The sequence below is a fragment of the Oncorhynchus gorbuscha genome, linkage group LG03 (assembly GCF_021184085.1).
Source record: "Oncorhynchus gorbuscha isolate QuinsamMale2020 ecotype Even-year linkage group LG03, OgorEven_v1.0, whole genome shotgun sequence".
NCBI classification, from domain to species: Eukaryota; Metazoa; Chordata; class Actinopteri; order Salmoniformes; family Salmonidae; genus Oncorhynchus; species Oncorhynchus gorbuscha.
Window position 1 is genome coordinate 5157440 of NC_060175.1, and position 18696 is coordinate 5176135.

At 49.4% G+C, this 18696-nt stretch overlaps 1 protein-coding gene across 1 annotated transcript in view; it reads left to right on the forward strand.

Moving 5' to 3' along the window:
* Window positions 1-18696, forward strand: part of iars1 (isoleucyl-tRNA synthetase 1) — a 131559-nt gene that overhangs the window by 69379 nt on the left and 43484 nt on the right. Inside the window, 5 exon segments of the mRNA XM_046338710.1 lie at window positions 1248-1392; window positions 5111-5231; window positions 7718-7809; window positions 8876-8953; window positions 10248-10369. Of these exon segments, the coding sequence (XP_046194666.1) occupies window positions 1248-1392; window positions 5111-5231; window positions 7718-7809; window positions 8876-8953; window positions 10248-10369 (558 nt within the window).

Below are 18696 nucleotides of genomic sequence, written 5' to 3' on the forward strand. Positions count from 1 at the left end.
ACCTGCCTCCCACCTCTAACCACTAGGCTACCTGCTTCCTCTAACCACTAGGCTACCTGCCTCCCACCTCTAATCACTAGGCTACCTGCCCCCTCTAATCACTAGGCTACCTGCCCCCTCTAACCACTAGGCTACCTGCCTCCCCTCTAACCACTAGGCTACCTGCCTCCTCTCTAACCACTAGGCTACCTGCCTCCCCTCTAACCACTAGGCTACCTGCCTCCCCTCTAACCACTAGGCTACCTGCCTCCCCTCTAACCACTAGGCTACCTGCCTCCCCTCTAACCACTAGGCTACCTGCCTCCCCTCTAACCACTAGGCTACCTGCCTCCTCTAACCACTAGGCTACCTGCCTCCCCTCTAACCACTAGGCTACCTGCCTCCTCTAACCACTAGGCTACCTGCCTCCTCTAACCACTAGGCTACCTGCCTCCTCTAACCACTAGGCTACCTGCCTCCTCTAACCACTAGGCTACCTGCCGCCCCTAACCACTAGGCTACCTGCCTCCCCTCTAACCACTAGGCTACCTGCCTCTAACCACTAGGCTACCTGCCTCTAACCACTAGGCTACCTGCCTCCTCTAACCACTAGGCTACCTGCCGCCCCTCTAACCACTAGGCTACCTGCCGCCCCTCTAACCACTAGGCTACCTGCTTCCTCTAACCACTAGGCTACCTGCCTCCCCCCTCTAACCACTAGGCTACCTGCATCCCCCCTCTAACCACTAGGCTACCTGCCTCCCCCTCAAACCACTAGGCTACCTGCCGCCCCTCTAACCACAACGCTACCTGCCTCCCTCTAACCACTACGCTACCTGCCTCCTCTAACCACTACGCTACCTGCCTCCTCTAACCACTAGGCTACCTGCCTCCCCTCTAACCACTAGGCTACCTGCCTCCCCTCTAACCACTAGGCTACCTGCCGCCCCTCTAACCACTAGGCTACCTGCCTCCCCCTCTAACCACTAGGCTACCTGCCTCCCACCTCTAACCACTAGGCTACCTGCCTCCCACCTCTAACCACTAGGCTACCTGCCCCACTCTAACCACTAGGCTACCTGCCCCTCTAACCACTAGGCTACCTGCCTCCCCCTCTAACCACTAGGCTACCTGCCCCCTCTAACCACTAGGCTACCTGCCGCCCCTCTAACCACTAGGCTACCTGCCTCTAACCACTAGGCTACCTGCCTCCCCTGGATGGGGATTTAGATGACCAAACATCTCTTTTATGCCCCCTCCCCCTCTAGGCTCTACCTAATCAACTCCCCGGTAGTGAGAGCTGAGAACCTGCGTTTCAAAGAGGAAGGAGTCAGAGATGTTCTTAAGGATGTGTTCCTCCCCTGGTACAACGCATACCGCTTCCTGGTCCAGAACATCCAGCGTCTCCACAAGGTAACCTCGTAACCCAGCCTTAGGCCTCCTCACCTCCCCCAGCATACCGCTTCCTGGTCCAGAACGTCCAGCATCTCCACAAGGTAACCTCGTAACCCAGCCTTAGGCCTCCTCACCTCCCCCAGCATACCGCTTCCTGGTCCAGAACGTCCCTCGTAACCCAGCCTTAGGCCTCCTCACCTCCCCCAGCATACCGCTTCCTGGTCTAGACCTTCCCTCGTAACCCAGCCTTAGGCCTCCTCACCTCCCCCAGCATACCGCTTCCTGGTCTAGAACGTCCCTCGTAACCCAGCCTTAGGCCTCCTCACCTCCCCCAGCATACCGCTTCCTGGTCCAGAACGTCCCTCGTAACCCAGCCTTAGGCCTCCTCACCTCCCCCAGCATACCGCTTCCTGGTCCAGAACGTCCAGCATCTCCACAAGGTAACCTCGTAACCCAGCCTTAGGCCTTCTCACCTCCCCCAGCATACCGCTTCCTGGTCCAGAACGTCCAGCATCTCCACAAGGTAACCCAGCCAGCCTTAGGCCTCCTCACCTCCCCCAGCATACCGCTTCCTGGTCTAGACCTTCCCTCGTAACCCAGCCTTAGGCCTCCTCACCTCCCCCAGCATACCGCTTCCTGGTCTAGAACGTCCCTCGTAACCCAGCCTTAGGCCTCCTCACCTCCCCCAGCATACCGCTTCCTGGTCCAGAACGTCCCTCGTAGTAACCCAGCCTTAGGCCTCCTCACCTCCCCCAGCATACCGCTTCCTGGTCCAGAACGTCCAGCATCTCCACAAGGTAACCTCCCTCGTAACCCAGCCTTAGGCCTCTTCACCTCCCCCAGCATACCGCTTCCTGGTCCAGAACGTCCAGCATCTCCACAAGGTAACCTCGTAACTCAGCCTTAGGCCTCCTCACCTCCCCCAGCATACCGCTTCCTGGTCTAGACCGTCCCTCGTAACCCAGCCTTATGCCTCCTCACCTCCCCCAGCATACCGCTTCCTGGTCTAGACCGTCCCTCGTAACCCAGCCTTAGGCCTCCTCACCTCCCCCAGCATACCGCTGTCCCTCGTAACCCAGCCTTAGGCCTCCTCACCTCCCCCAGCATACCGCTTCCTGGTCTAGAACGTCCCTCGTAACCCAGCCTTAGGCCTCTTCACCTCCCCCAGCATACCACTTCCTGGTCTAGACCGTCCCTCGTAACCCAGCCTTATGCCTCCTCACCTCCCCCAGCATACCGCTTCCTGGTCTAGACCTTCCCTCGTAACCCAGCCTTAGGCCTCCTCACCTCCCCCAGCATACCGCTTCCTGGTCCAGAACGTCCCTCGTAACCCAGCCTTAGGCCTCCTCACCTCCCCCAGCATACCGCTTCCTGGTCCAGAACGTCCAGCATCTCCACAAGGTAACCTCGTAACCCAGCCTTAGGCCTTCTCACCTCCCCCAGCATACCGCTTCCTGGTCCAGAACGTCCCTCGTAACCCAGCCTTAGGCCTCCTCACCTCCCCCAGCATACCGCTTCCTGGTCTAGACCTTCCCTCGTAACCCAGCCTTAGGCCTCCTCACCTCCCCCCCCAGCATACCGCTTCCTGGTCTAGAACGTCCCTCGTAACCCAGCCTTAGGCCTCCTCACCTCCCCCAGCATACCGCTTCCTGGTCGAGAACGTCCAGCATCTCCACAAGCATAACCTTCCTGGTCTAGACCCCCTCGTAACCCAGCCTTAGGCCTCCTCACCTCCCCCAGCATACCGCTTCCTGGTCCAGAACGCCCAGCATCTCCAGCAAGGTAACTGGTCTCGTAACCCAGCCTTAGGCCTCCTCACCTCCCCCAGCATACCGCTTCCTGGTCCAGAACGTCCCTCGTAACCCAGCCTTAGGCCTCCTCACCTCCCCCAGCATACCGCTTCCTGGTCCAGAACGTCCAGCATCTCCACAAGGTAACCTCGTAACCCAGCCTTAGGCCTTCTCACCTCCCCCAGCATACCGCTTCCTGGTCCAGAACGTCCCTCGTAACCCAGCCTTAGGCCTCCTCACCTCCCCCAGCATACCGCTTCCTGGTCTAGACCTTCCCTCGTAACCCAGCCTTAGGCCTCCTCACCTCCCCCAGCATACCGCTTCCTGGTCTAGAACGTCCCTCGTAACCCAGCCTTAGGCCTCCTCACCTCCCCCAGCATACCGCTTCCTGGTCGAGAACGTCCAGCATCTCCACAAGGTAACCTCGTAACCCAGCCTTAGGCCTCCTCACCTCCCCCAGCATACCGCTTCCTGGTCCAGAACGCCCAGCATCTCCACAAGGTAACCTCGTAACCCAGCCTTAGGCCTCCTCACCTCCCCCAGCATACCGCTTCCTGGTCCAGAACGTCCCTCGTAACCCAGCCTTAGGCCTCCTCACCTCCCCCAGCATACCGCTTCCTGGTCCAGAACTTCTAGAGGCTGCTTAATGTCCCCTACCCCCGTCTCCCGTACCCTGCCCCCGTACCTGTACCCTGCCCCCGGTTTAACCCAAGCCTTACCCTTATTACGCCTACCCCTGCCCTGCCACACCTCCTCAGCTTCCCTCTCCATATCCCCAACTCCAGCATGTGCAGAAAGTGGAAAATGTTCACATGCTCTACAAGGTGCTGTCCCCCCGCCCAACCCCTCCCTCTCTGCACAAGGTACCCATCTCCCTCTACAGCCCCAACCCCTCCCTCTCTGCACAAGGTACCCATCTCCCTCTACAGCGCAAACCCCTCCCCCCTCTAGCCCTGGCCCCCCTTACAGCCCAAACCCTCCCCCTCTAGCCCTGGCCCCCCTTACAGCCCAAACCCCTCCCCTCTAGCCCAACCCTCCCCTTACAGCCCTAACCCCCCAGCCCTCCCCTTACAGCCCAAACTCCTCCCCTCTAGCCCAACCCTCCCCTTACAGCCATAACCCCCCAGCCCTCCCCTGAGCCCAAACCCCTCCCCTTACAGCCCTAACTCCCCCAGCCCTCCCCTTACAGCCCAAACTCCTCCCCTCTAGCCCAACCCTCCCCTTAGAGCCCTAACCCCCCCAGCCCTCCCCTGAGCCCAAACCCCTCCCCTTACAGCCCTAACCCCCCAGCCCTCCCCTTACAGCCCAAACTCCTCCCCTCTAGCCCAACCCTCCCCTTACAGCCCTAACCCTCCCCTGAGCCCAAACCCCTCCCCTCTAGCCCAGCCCTCCCCTTACAGCCCTAACCCCCCAGCCCTCCCCTTACAGCTCAAACCCCTCCCCTCTAGCCCAGCCCTCCCCTTACAGCCCTAACCCCCCAGCCCTCCCCTTACAGCCCAAACCCCTCCCCTCTAGCCCATCCCTCCCCTTACAGCCCTAACCCCCCAGCCCTCCCCTTACAGCCCTAACCCCCCAGCCCTCCCCTTATAGCCCTAACCCCCCAGCCCTCCCCTCTAGCCCAGCCCTCCCCTTACAGCCCTAACCCCCAGCCCTCCCCTTTACAGCCCTAACCCCCCAGCCCTCCCCTGTAGCTCAGCCCTCCCCTTACAGCCCTAACCCCCCCAGCCCTCCCCTTACAGCCCTAACCCTCCCTCAACCAGACAGTAGTTTAACGAGAACACCTCAACCAGAACACAAGATACCACCTAATCACAGCCTCTGTAACGTTCTCTCTATCATGTTCTCTCTCTCTCGCTCGCGCGCTCACTTTCTCTTGCGCTCTCGCTCTCTCTTTCCGTGTCCTGTTCTCTGTGTGACCTTTTTGCCCTGTGACCTTTGCCCTTCAGGAGGACGGCATCAGCTTCCTGTACAACGAGGCCACAGCCAAGCGCAGTGACAACATCATGGACAAATGGATCCAGTCCTTCACCCAGTCTCTCATCCAGTTCTTCAAAGCTGAGATGGATGGTGAGCCACACACACACACACACACACACACACACACACACACACACACACACACACACACACACACACACACACACACACACACACACACACACACACACACACACACACACACACACACAAGCCGCTTCCTAGGGGTGTAACGGTACACGTATTCATACAGGAACCTCGGTTCGGTCCGCACTGTGAACCCGAATGAATACCAACGTAAACAAATTCACTAGTCCGCTAGGCTAGGCTGCGTGTGTTGCATCTGAGCTGAGAAAACATTTCGGGCTGTTCCGTTAAATCAGCTGTAGCCTATGCCCACGTTGTAATCAAAATGATTGGAGGAAATGGTGCGGGAATGCCCCTGTGAAGAGGCAATGGTGTGGGAATGCCCCTGTGAAGAGGCAATGGCGTGGGAATGCCCCTGTGAAGAGGAAATGGTGCGGGAATGCCCCTGTGAAGAGGCAATGGTGCGGGAATGCCCCTGTGAAGAGGCAATGGTGTGGGAATGCCCCTGTGAAGAGGAAATGGTGTGGGAATGCCCCTGTGAAGAGGCAATGGTGTGGGAATGCCCCTGTGAAGAGGCAATGGTGTGGGAATGCCCCTGTGAAGAGGCAATGGTGTGGGAATGCCCCTGTGAAGAGGCAATGGTGTGGGAATGCCCCTGTGAAGAGGCAATGGTGTGGGAATGCCCCTGTGAAGAGGAAATGGCATGGGAATGCCCTGGACCACAATCAAGATCAGACTAAACTAGAGCCTGCAGGACTTGCTTAGTGGAGTGTGATGTCATAAAAGCAGAGCATCTCTTTATTACAGACAGACCTCTCTCCATCTTTACAACCATTGAATCAATATGTTTTGACCATGACAGTTTACAATCTAAGGTAACGCCAAGTAATTTAGTCTCCTCAACTAGTTAAACTGACACACCATTAATTACCAGATTCAGCAGACGTGTAGAACATAGGGAATGATTTGTACCACATACAACGCTCTTAGTTTTAGAGATGTTCTGGACTTCATTAGCTGTGGTTGCTGACAGGCATATGGTTGAATCATCAGCATACATGGACACACATGCTTTGTTTAATGCCAGTGGCAGGTCATTGGTAAAAATAGAAAAGAGTAGAGGGCCTAGAGAGCTGCCCTGTGGTACACCACACGTTACATATTTAACATTATAGAAGCTTCCATTAAAGAAAACCATTTTGAGTTCTATTAGATAGATCACTTTGAATCCACGATATGACAGAGGTTGAAAAGCCATAAACATACACGTTTTCTCAAACAACAGGTTACGGTCAATAATAATCAGAGGCTCCACTGAAATCTAACAGTACAGCTCCTACATTCTTCTTATTGTCAATTTCTTTCAACCAGTCTTCAGTCAGTGGATCCCACAGTGACCGCACATACATATCCCAACCAGAAGCCATGGATTACAGGCAACATCCTCACTGAGCTAATGACTAGAGTTGCCGCTTTTAAGGACCGGGACATTAACCCGGACGCTTATAAGAAATCCCGCTACGCCCTCTGACGTACCATCAAACAGGCTAAGCGTCAATACAAGACTACGATCTAATTTTCTCTCATTTATTGGGAATGACCCGTAAGTAAGCATTTCACTGTTAAGTCTACACCGGTTGTATACGAAGCATGTGACAAATACAATTGTGTTTTTTATTTGACACACACACACACACACACACACACACACACACACACACACACACACACACACACACACACACACACACACACACACACACACACACACACACACACACACACACACACACACACACACACACACCGTGTACACACACACACAGTCTCTCATCCAAGGCTGAGATGAGTGACAAAACTACACCTCTCCACTGAAAGGCTTTTAAAAAAAATTAGATACTTAATGTTACATTCAGTTAAATTAAACCGATTTTAAATGAAATGAAATTCAGTAAATAGCTATAACCAAGGGGCAATTATTACTGGGCAGACAACCATGCCAACATGATGGATCTATAACAACGACATATAGGATAAAAACACATTATAAACTGGGTGGTTCGAGCCCTGAATGCTGATTGGCTGACAGCCGTAGAATATCAGACCGTATACCACGGGTATGACAAAAACATTAATTTTTACTGCTGTAATTACATTGGTAACCTGTTTATAATAGAAAAAAAGGCACCTCGGGAGTTGGTGATATATGGCCAATATACCACGGCTAAAGGGCTGTGTCCAGGCACTCCGCCTTGCGTCGTGCTTAAGAACAGCCCTTAGCCGTGGTATATTGACCGTATACCACACCTCCTCGGGGCCGTATTGCTTACATAGACAACACTGCATGTAAATACGATATCGTTTCGACCCCAGTTCGCTGTAACAGAACTCTGCTACTGTTTATGCGTCTGTCGTTTATAAAGACGACCTTTCCCGGCCGTTCCCTCTCCTCCAGACCACGAGTTGTAATCACAGTGTCTCCTTCGCAGCTTACAGGCTGTACACGGTGGTGCCAAAGCTTGTCAAGTTTGTGGACATGCTGACCAACTGGTACGTGAGGACCAACCGTAGGCGTTTCAAGGTGAGTTCACCCTCAAACACCGAGGCAGTCAAATAGCTTAAAGAGACAGTAACCACTATACCTCAAACACAGAGGCTTAAAGAGACAGTAACCACTATACCTCAAACACCGAGGCTTAAAGAGACAGTAACCACTATACCTCAAACACTGAGGCAGTCAAATAGCTTAAAGAGACAGTAACCACTATACCTCAAACACCGAGGCTTAAAGAGACAGTAACCACTATACCTCAAACACAGAGGCTTAAAGAGACAGTAACCACTATACCTCAAACACTGAGGCAGTCAAATAGCTTAAAGAGACAGTAACCACTATACCTCAAACACCGAGGCTTAAAGAGACAGTAACCACTATACCTCAAACACCGAGGCTTAAAGAGACAGTAACCACTATACCTCAAACACCGAGGCTTAAAGAGACAGTAACCACTATACCTCAAACACCGAGGCTTAAAGAGACAGTAACCACTATACCTCAAACACCGAGGCTTAAAGAGACAGTAACCACTATACCTCAAACACCGAGGCTTAAAGAGACAGTAACCACTATACCTCAAACACCGAGGCTTAAAGAGACAGTAACCACTTTACCTCAAACACCGAGGCTTAAAGAGACAGTAACCACTATACCTCAAACACCGAGGCTTAAAGAGACAGTAACCACTATACTTCAAACACCGAGGCTTAAAGAGACAGTAACCACTATACCTCAAACACCGAGGCTTAAAGAGACAGTAACCACTATACCTCTGTTTCTCTGTTGACTATGCTATATTGACTACAGTAACCACTATACCTCTGTTTCTCTGTTGACTATGCTATATTGACTACAGTAACCACTATACCTCTGTTTCTCTGTTGACTATGCTATATTGACTACAGTAACCACTATACCTCTGTTACTCTGTTGACTATGCTATATTGACCACAGTAATGTGAATGAATTGAGTTGGTCATCAATGACTCTCTGGTTAAAGATCTGTTGTGTTATGTATGGGACATGTTAGGGAGGAAGAGGAGGAGGAGGAAGATGATGATGTTTGTAACCGTGTATTTTAACCCCACAGGGAGAGAGTGGAACAGAGGACTGTCTGGGGGCTCTGGAGAATCTCTTCAGTGTTCTGTTCTCCATGTGCAGACTGATGGTGAGTCACATGGTGTAAAGGTGCATACTGTTTAACCCGGCTGAACTCTGCTCAATGACATCTGCTTCCATTGAAAGTGATGTATTGAGGGCAACAATTCCTCTTCGCCAAAACAGTTGCGCTTAGAACTAATGCACCGGAGTGTTCTAAATAACGAGCGCTCCGATGCTGTACCTCGTGGCGCTGTGCCCCCGTGGCGCTGTGCCCCCGTGGCGCCGTGCCCCGTGGCGCCGTGCCCCGTGACGCCGTGCCCCGTGACACTGTACCTCATGACGCATTGTGTGTATATCAGGCTGCAACTAAATCTCTGGTTAAACTTTTAAGTTCCTCCTCACAGAAATTGTTAAAGAAGGAAGTTTGAACTTAAGTCTGCTGCATATGATAATTTTACTTACCCTGCATTAGCTCTCAACGCAAGTGTCTTTGTATAAGGACAAGGGCTCCCCTGAGTTAGAATGGTAACGAGGACAAGGGCTCCCTGAGTTAGAATGGTAACGAGGACAAGGGCTCCCTGAGTTAGAATGGTAACGAGGACAAGGGCTCCCTGAGTTAGAATGGTAACGAGGACAAGGGCTCCCTGAGTTAGAATGGTAACGAGGACAAGGGCTCCCTGAGTTAGAATGGTAACGAGGACAAGGGCTCCCTGAGTTAGAATGGTAACGAGGACAAGGGCTCCCTGAGTTAGAATGGTAACGAGGACAAGGGCTCCCTGAGTTAGAATGGTAACGAGGACAAGGGCTCCCTGAGTTAGAATGGTAACGAGGACAAGGGCTCCCTGAGTTAGAATGGTAACGAGGACAAGGGCTCCCTGAGTTAGAATGGTAACGAGGACAAGGGCTCCCTGAGTTAGAATGGTAACGAGGACAAGGGCTCCCTGAGTTAGAATGGTAACGAGGACAAGGGCTCCCTGAGTTAGAATGGTAACGAGGACAAGGGCTCCCTGAGTTAGAATGGTAACGAGGACAAGGGCTCCCTGAGTTAGAATGGTAACGAGGACAAGGGCTCCCTGAGTTAGAATGGTAACGAGGACAAGGGCTCCCTGAGTTAGAATGGTAACGAGGACAAGGGCTCCCTGAGTTAGAATGGTAGGAGAGTTGTAGTGCATGTTCTCAACTAACTAGGTATCTCACTAGTATAGTACTGTATAGTATCGTTGTTCTTCTCTAACTATAGTACTGTATAGTATCGTTGTTCTTCTCTAACTATAGTACTGTATAGTATTGTTGTTCTTCTCTAACTATAGTACTGTATAGTGTCGTTGTTCTTCTCTAAATGGTCTCCTCCTCCCCACTAGGCTCCCTTCACCCCATTTATTACAGAGATGATGTACCAGAACCTGCGTCACCTGATCGACCCCACCTCTGTAGAGGAGAAGGACTCCAGTAGCATCCACTACCTCATGTTGCCTCTAGTCAGGTAATCAATCAGTCTATCAATCACACAGTACCTCATGTTGCCTCTAGTCAGGTAATCAATCAATCAATCATTGAATTTGTCTCGAAGGACGGCGAACTGCACCATTCACTAGCTCAAGTAGTCCCCCCACCCCCCCCCCCACTAGTGATTTAGTGCACTACTATTGAAAAGATCCCCATGGGTGGTAGTGCACTATATAGGGAGTAGGGCGCCATTTTGAAGAGTGACTTCCTCCTCAATGAATCTGAAAGTGTCTCTTGTCAAATTAGTAGCAGGGGACACAGGCAGCTCTTTTGACTAAAACTATTTATTTCCCAATTTATTAAAAACATTTTTTAAGGATTCCTCTTTAAAATTATATTTATTTTGAAATTGGAATGTTTGGACTTTTCTTTGAATCTCTTTAGTCAGAAACAAGAAGTGATTTGTGTTTTATGATGATAAATGACTCCCAGATGCTTCGGTGATGAGAGTAGTTGTTCTGAACCAACTTATTTGTGTTGAAACGCCTGTCAATTATACTATTCTGTTTGTATCAGTTTATTAACTCTGAGCTGCATTCGTGTCTGTACAACTCATCAGACGTGATCAAACCCAGGACTTAATATATAATAATATAATAATAATATAATAATATATGCTATTTAGCAGACGCTTTTATCCAAAGCGACTTACAGTCATGTGTGCATACATTCTACGTATGGGTGGTCCCGGGGATCGAACCCACTACCCTGGCGTTACAAGCGCCATGCTCTACCAACTGAGCTACAGAAGGACTTGATATAGACATGCAGGTCACACACACACACACACACACACACACACACACACACACACACACACACACACACACACACACACACACACACACACACACACACACACACACACACACACACACACACACACACACACACACACACACACACACCTTTGTTGTTAGTGCTATGATTGAGTAGCTAAACCCTTTAGTGTGTCTCTGAAGCGGCAGGGCCGTTGCTTTAGTCCCTGAAGCGACAATCTGTGTGTGTGTGTGTGTGTATTCTCCAGTCACTCTGAATGTCTGTCTTCACTACAGTACCTGCTCCCACACACACACACCTCTACCTCGCCGGTCTTTACCATTTCATGTACTGTCCCAGCCCACATATTACTACCCAGCCTGCTCGGCTGCAGCGGGAAACCTTGTTAAGAGCTCCTTCCAGTTCCTGTCCAAGACGTGAGACATCCTGTAGGGGTGACCTCCAATCAGGAGGAGACAAGACATCTGTCCGTCCGCTCTAAACCCATTAAGTGATTGGTTATCTGTCCTCTCCTTCTGGCTTGTTTCTGTGCGTCTGTCTCTGTCTGTCTCTGTCTGTCCCTTATCATGGTAATGGGACACATCTTGCTGCTGTGATTTGCACATTGTAGTATTTCGCCTAACAGATATGAGTTTATCCAGTGTTGGATTTGTTTTCAAATTCTTTGTGGGTCTGTGTGATCTGTGTTAAAGCATTTGTTTGGAAGTACAGCTCCGTTTCCATTTTGTGGGCAGTGGGTACATATCCTATACTGTAGCAAGGTTATGCTCACTGAGTCTCTACGATGAATTTGGAAAGTAAATTCAGACCGCTTGACTTTTTAAACATTTAGTTGCGTTACAGCCTCATTCTAAAAGTGATTCAATTAATGTTTTTCCTCATTAATCTACACACAATACCCTCTAATGACATCACAATACCCCGTAATGACATCACAATACCCCGTCATGACATCACAATACCCCGTCATGACATCACAATACCCCGTCATGACATCACAATACCCCGTCATGACAAAGTGAAAACAGGTTTTTAGACATTTTTGTACATTTATTACAACAACAAAAAAAAACGAAATACCTTTTTTTACATAAATATTCAGACCCTTTTGCTATGAGACTTGAAATTGAGATCAGGTGAATCCTGTTTCATTGATGATCCTTGATGTTTCTATGACTTGATTGGAGTCCACCTGTGATAAATTCAATTGAACAGTGACCAAGTAGGCTACTGTGGCTATTTGTTCATAATGTGGGCCTACCGGAGTGGCCTATTTTCAAGACCCTCGTTGTTGACTAGAAATTATCTATAACTGGGCTAATAACTCACTATCTTGCAAAGAATATGAACAAACGTACCCAAGTGGCTACATGAAGCTCTTGCTTTTGAATTCGAAACCCTGGTGTACATTGGGTTTTGATGCGCAGTCACAGGAAATGCTTTCATTCACTCGCTGTACAGTGATAGGGTGAGAGTCTTTTCCTCGTAGCAGGGTGGAGGTGACAACTTGTGGAAGACGCTTTTCCAATCACACCCTTTCCTGCTGGGCCCTCAGGGTCGTTTGTGCCTGTGTGCATAATGATGTGGCTCAGCGACCATCGTCGGTCAGGAGGGCTGGTGAAGTGCTGGGGGGGGGGGGGGGGTCTGATGGGTTGGTGGGTTCCTATCTTGTCTGTCCTGCCTGTAGTCGGGTTCTGAAGTGGGACTGTTCTGTTGTCTTCCTCTTTGGCGATGGCCAGCTTTCTCATGGGTTGTACATTGTCCCACCTCAGTTTACACCCCTGCTCCAACTGGGCTGTTTTTCTCTCCTGTTGGGTGTTTTGTCACCACAGTCCAGCGTGCAGACCCCCCCCCCACAGCTCTGGTTGAAGGGGGGGTGTTGTTGTGCTCTCTGGGATGTCTTGAATTGCCGTTTGAGCTCTACCATCTCGGTCTCCAACTGGGTGAATTTATCCCTCATGTTAATACAGGACCGGTGCTGTTGTGGGGTCTGCTCGGTGCTGTTGTGGGGTCTGCTCGGTGCTGTTGTGGGGTCTGCTCGGTGCTGTTGTGGGGTCTGCTCGGTGCTGTTGTGGGGTCTGCTCGGTGCTGTTGTGGGATCTGGGTCTGCTCGGTGCTGTTGTGGGGTCTGCTCGGTGCTGTTGTGGGGTCTGCTCGGTGCTGTTGTGGGGTCTGCTCGGTGCTGTTGTGGGGTCTGCTCGGTGCTGTTGTGGGGTCTGCTCGGTGCTGTTGTGGGGTCTGCTCGGTGCTGTTGTGGGGTCTGCTCGGTGCTGTTGTGGGGTCTGCTCGGTGCTGTTGTGGGGTCTGAGTCTGCTCGGTGCTGTTGTGGGGTCTGGGTCTGCTCTGTGCTGTTGTGGGGTCTGGGTCTGCTCTGTGCTGTTGTGGGGTCTGCTCGGTGCTGTTGTGGGGTCTGGGTCTGCTCGGTGCTGTTGTGGGGTCTGCTCGGTGCTGTTGTGGGATCTGGGTCTGCTCGGTGCTGTTGTGGGGTCTGCTCGGTGCTGTTGTGGGGTCTGGGTCTGCTCTGTGCTGTTGTGGGGTCTGCTCGGTGCTGTTGTGGGGTCTGCTCGGTGCTGTTGTGGGGTCTGCTCGGTGCTGTTGTGGGGTCTGCTCGGTGCTGTTGTGGGGTCTGCTCGGTGCTGTTGTGGGGTCTGCTCGGTGCTGTTGTGGGGTCTGCTCGGTGCTGTTGTGGGGTCTGCTCGGTGCTGAGGGGTGACTCTCTTGCTTGTCTGTGGGACTGTTTGAGAAGGGGGTGTGATCTGACTCGCTCAGGGTGGAGGGGGTCATCACCAGGGGTCAGCTTCTCCTGCGGTGCTTCTTCTTCGATCCTGTAAAAAGCCTGCTGAAAACATTTTAGGTTTCCCTGCACTACTACTGTTCCAGACTGTCGCAGTGTCCTCAATGTCCAGTGTTCTGACCCTCCACCCTGGGTTTAATACCCTCTCTGTCCAGTATTCTGACCCACCACCCTGGTTTAATACCCTCTCTGTCCAGTATTCTGACCTTCCAACCTGGTTTAATACCCTCTCTGTCCAGTATTGACCCTCCACCCTGGTTTAATACCCTCTCTGTCCAGTATTGACCCTCCACCCTGGTTTAATACCCTCTCTGTCCAGTATTGACCCTCCACCCTGGTTTAATACCCTCTCTGTCCAGTGTTCTGACCCTCCACCCTGGTTTAATACCCTCTCTGTCCAGTATTGACCCTCCACCCTGGTTTAATACCCTCTCTGTCCAGTGTTCTGACCCTCCACCCTGGTTTAATACCCTCTCTGTCCAGTATTGACCCTCCACCCTGGTTTAATACCCTCTCTGTCCAGTGTTCTGACCCTCCACCCTGGTTTAATACCCTCTCTGTCCAGTATTGACCCTCCACCCTGGTTTAATACCCTCTCTGTCCAGTGTTCTGACCCTCCACCCTGGTTTAATACCCTCTCTGTCCAGTATTGACCCTCCACCCTGGTTTTAATACCCTCTCTGTCCAGTATTCTGACCTTCCAACCTGGTTTAATACCCTCTCTGTCCAGTATTCTGACCCTCCACCCTGGTTTAATACCCTCTCTGTCCAGTATTCTGACCTTCCAACCTGGTTTAATACCCTCTCTGTCCAGTATTGACCCTCCACCCTGGTTTTAATACCCTCTCTTAACAGAAGGGTAGTGTGCTCTTATGGCCCTGTGCCATGCCAGGGGCGGAGGGGTCTGTGTGGAAGACGAGGTTGCTTACGTTCAGTAAATAGTGTCTCTGGATTTTCCTTTGGGGAAAGTTTCTCTTTTGTACTTTTATAGGTTTTTACTGTTGTTTTTCTGCTGGTTGTTGTTTTCCTTGACGGTCTTTGGAAGTACAAATCCTTTCCAGGTATTTAAAGTTTAAATTCAAGGATGTTTGACGTTTCGATTTGGATTGAAGGTTCTGTTGTAAAGGTCTCCTGAATAAGTCTGTGGAAATAAATAAATAAATAAATCTAGGTTTATTAACCCATTCTAATTCTAGATTTTTGGGAAAAATTTCAGGAGCCTGTTCGGCTGCGGAGGGAAGCCTTGTTAAACGCTCCTTCCTGTTCCTGTCCAAGAAGTGAGACATCCTGTAGAGGTGACCTCCAATCAGGAAGAGACCGTCTGTCCGCCCGCTATAAACCCATTAAATCATTTTTTTATTTTATTAGGAACCCCCATTAGCTGTTGCGAAAGCAGCAACTACTCTTCCTTGGTGTCCACACAAAACATGACATAATACAGAACATTAATAGACAAGAACAGCTCAAGGACAGCGCTACTTAAGTCAAATAAAAAAAACAAATGGCACACGTAGCCTACATATAAATACACACAATATCTAGGTCGAGTAGGGGAGAGGCGTTGTGCCCCGAGGTGTTGCTGTATCTGTTTGCTGTTCATTTGAGCAATAGGAGATGGGAGTTCCATGCAAATAGGGGCTTTTTTTATAATACTGTACACCTTTCTTGAATTTGTTTCTGAATTTGGGGACTGTGAAAAGACCCCTGTTGTCTGGTGGGGTGTCTGGTGGGGTGTGTGTGTGTGTGTGTGTGTGTGTGTGTGTGTGTGTGTGTGTGTGTGTGTGTGTGTGTGTGTGTGTGTGTGTGTGTGTGTGTGTGTGTGTGTGTGTGTGTGTGTGTGTGTGTGTGTGTGTGTGTGTGTCAGAGCTGTGTGTAAGTTGACTATGCAAACAATTTGGAATTCTTATTAAAAAAAATGTTTGATGCAGTCCATCTCTCAACTCTTAGCCAAGAGAGACTGGTATTTACATCAACCATTTGGTTATTATTTACAGTACCAGTTAATGATTCATTATTTATCTAGCACTTTTTTGGGGGGGATGATTCCATCATTATTTCATGGTTTTGATATCTTCACTATTATTCTACTATGTTGAAAATAGTTCAAATAAAGAAAAAAATCCTGTAATGAGTAGGTGTGTCCCAACTTTTGACTGGTACTGTATATTAGCCCTCTGATTACAAGGAAGAGCAAAGCGTGGCTCTCTGTTCTGGACCAGCTGCAGCTTAACAAGGTCTTTCCTTACAGCACTGGACCACACGACTGGACAATAATCAAGATCAGACTAAACTAGAGGCTGCAGGACTTTGTTTGTGGGGTGTGGTGTCAAAAAAGCAGAGCATCTCTTTGTCACAGACAGACCTCTCCCCATCTCTTTATTACAGACAGACCTCTCCCCATCTCTATATTACAGACAGACCTCTCCCCATCTTTACAACCATTGAATCTATATGTTTTGACCAGGACAGTTTACAATCTGAGGTAACGCCAAGTAATTTAGTCTCCTCGACGTGTTCAACAGCCACACCATTCATTATTCAGCTGAGGTCTAGAACGTAACCACTCTGGGATATTCGGGACGGTAGCGTCCCACCCCGCCAACAGCCAGTGAAACAACAAAAATCTCATAATTTCTAAAAATAATCCCATAGAATTCCTCAAGCATCCAAGTATTTTACACCATTTTAAAGATAAAATTGTCGTTAATCCAGCCACAGTGTCTGATTTCAAAAATGCTTTACAGCGAAAGCTCCACAAACTATTATGTTAGGTCACCACCAACTGACAGAAAAACAGCCATTTTTCCAGCACATATGGAGATAAAATTAATCACTAATCTTTGATGATCTTCATCAGATGACACTCATAGGACTTCATGTTACACAATACATGTATGTTTTGTTCGATAAAGTACATATTTTTATCCAAAAATCTTATTTTACATTGGCGCGTTATGTTCAGTAGTTCCAAAACATGCAGTGTTTTGATTTTGCAGAGAGCCACATCAATTCCCAGAAATACTCATAATAATAAACATTGATAAAAGATACAACTATTATACATGGAACTAGATAAACTTCTCCTTAATGCAACCGTTGTGTCAGATTTCAAAGAAACGTAACGGAAAAAGCATAATCTGAGAACGGCGCTCAGAGCCCAAACCAGCCAGAGAAATATCTGCCATGTTGGGTAGTAAACATTATCAGAAATAACATTATATGCCTCCCGGTTGGCGCAGTGGTTAAGGGCGCAGCGCCTGCAGCGCCAGCTGTGCCAGCAGAGACTCTGGGTTCGCGCCCAGGCGCTGTTGTAACCGGCCGCGACCGGGAGGTCCGTGGGGCGACGCACAATTGACCTAGTGTCATCCGGGTTAGGGAGGGTTTGGCTGGTAGGGAAATCCTTGTCTCATCGCGCACCAGCGACTCCTGTGGCGGCCAATATTCCACTGTATATTCAATAGGGGCTGAGTTGAAAAACGACCAACCTCAGTTTTCCCACTCCCTGGTTGGATTTTTTTTATCAGGGTCATTCAAACAGTTTTAGAAACTTCAGAGTGTTTTCTATGCATATTCTAGCTTTTATGGCTGAGTAGCAGCAGGTTTACTCTGGGCACCTTATTCATCCAAGCTACTCAATACTGCCCCCCAGTCACCAAGAAGTTAAGGAATGCTCTTAGTTTTAGAGATATTCAGGACCAGTTTATTACTGGCCACTCATTCTAAATCAGACTGCAACTCTTTGTTAAGGCTTTTAGTGACTTCATTAGCTGTGGTTGCTGGTGCATATATGGTTGAATCATCAGCATACATGGACACACATGCTTTGTTTAATGACAGTGGCAGGTCATTGGTAAAAATAAAAAGAGTAGAGGTCCTAGAGAGCTGCCCTGCGGTACACCACACTTTACATGTTTAACATTAGAGAAGCTTCCATTAAAGTAACCCTTTGAGTTCTATTTGATAGATCACTTTGAATCCATGATATGACAGAGGTTGAAAAGCCATAAAATATTTACTTTTTCTCCAACAACAGGTTATGGTAAATAATATCAAAGGCTGCACTGAAATCTAACGATACATCTCCTACAATCTTCTTATCAATTTCTTTCAACCAATCATCAGCCATTTGTGTCAGTGCTGAGTGTTGAGTGCCCTTCTCTAAAAGCATGCTGAAAGTCTGTTGTTAATTTGTTTACAGAGAAGAAGAAAAACGATTTGCTAAGAGCTGATTGGTCTGCTGTTAGAACCAGTAAAGGATGCTGTACCACTCTTGGGTAGTGGAATGACTTTGGCTTTCCTCCAGGCCTGAGGACAAAGACTTTCCTCTAGGTTCAGATTAAAGATATGACAGATGGGAGTGGCTATAGAGTCAGCCACCATCCTCAGTAGCTTTCCATCTAAGTTGTCAATGCCAGGAGATTTCTCATTATTGATCGTTAACAATCATTTTTCCACCTCTCCCACATTTAACTTGACAAATTTCAAACTTACAATGCTTTTCTTTCATTATTAGTTTTTTTATTTTTATGCATGAATACGGGCGGCAGGTAGCCTAGTGGTTAGAGCGTTGGACTAGTAACCGAAAGCTTAGAGTGTAGGGGCGGCAGGTAGCCTAGTGGTTAGAGTGTAGAGGTGGCAGGTAGCCTAGTGGTTAGAGTGTAGAGGTGGCAGGTAGCCTAGTGGTTAGAGTGTAGAGGTGGCAGGTAGCCTAGTGGTTAGAGTGTAGAGGA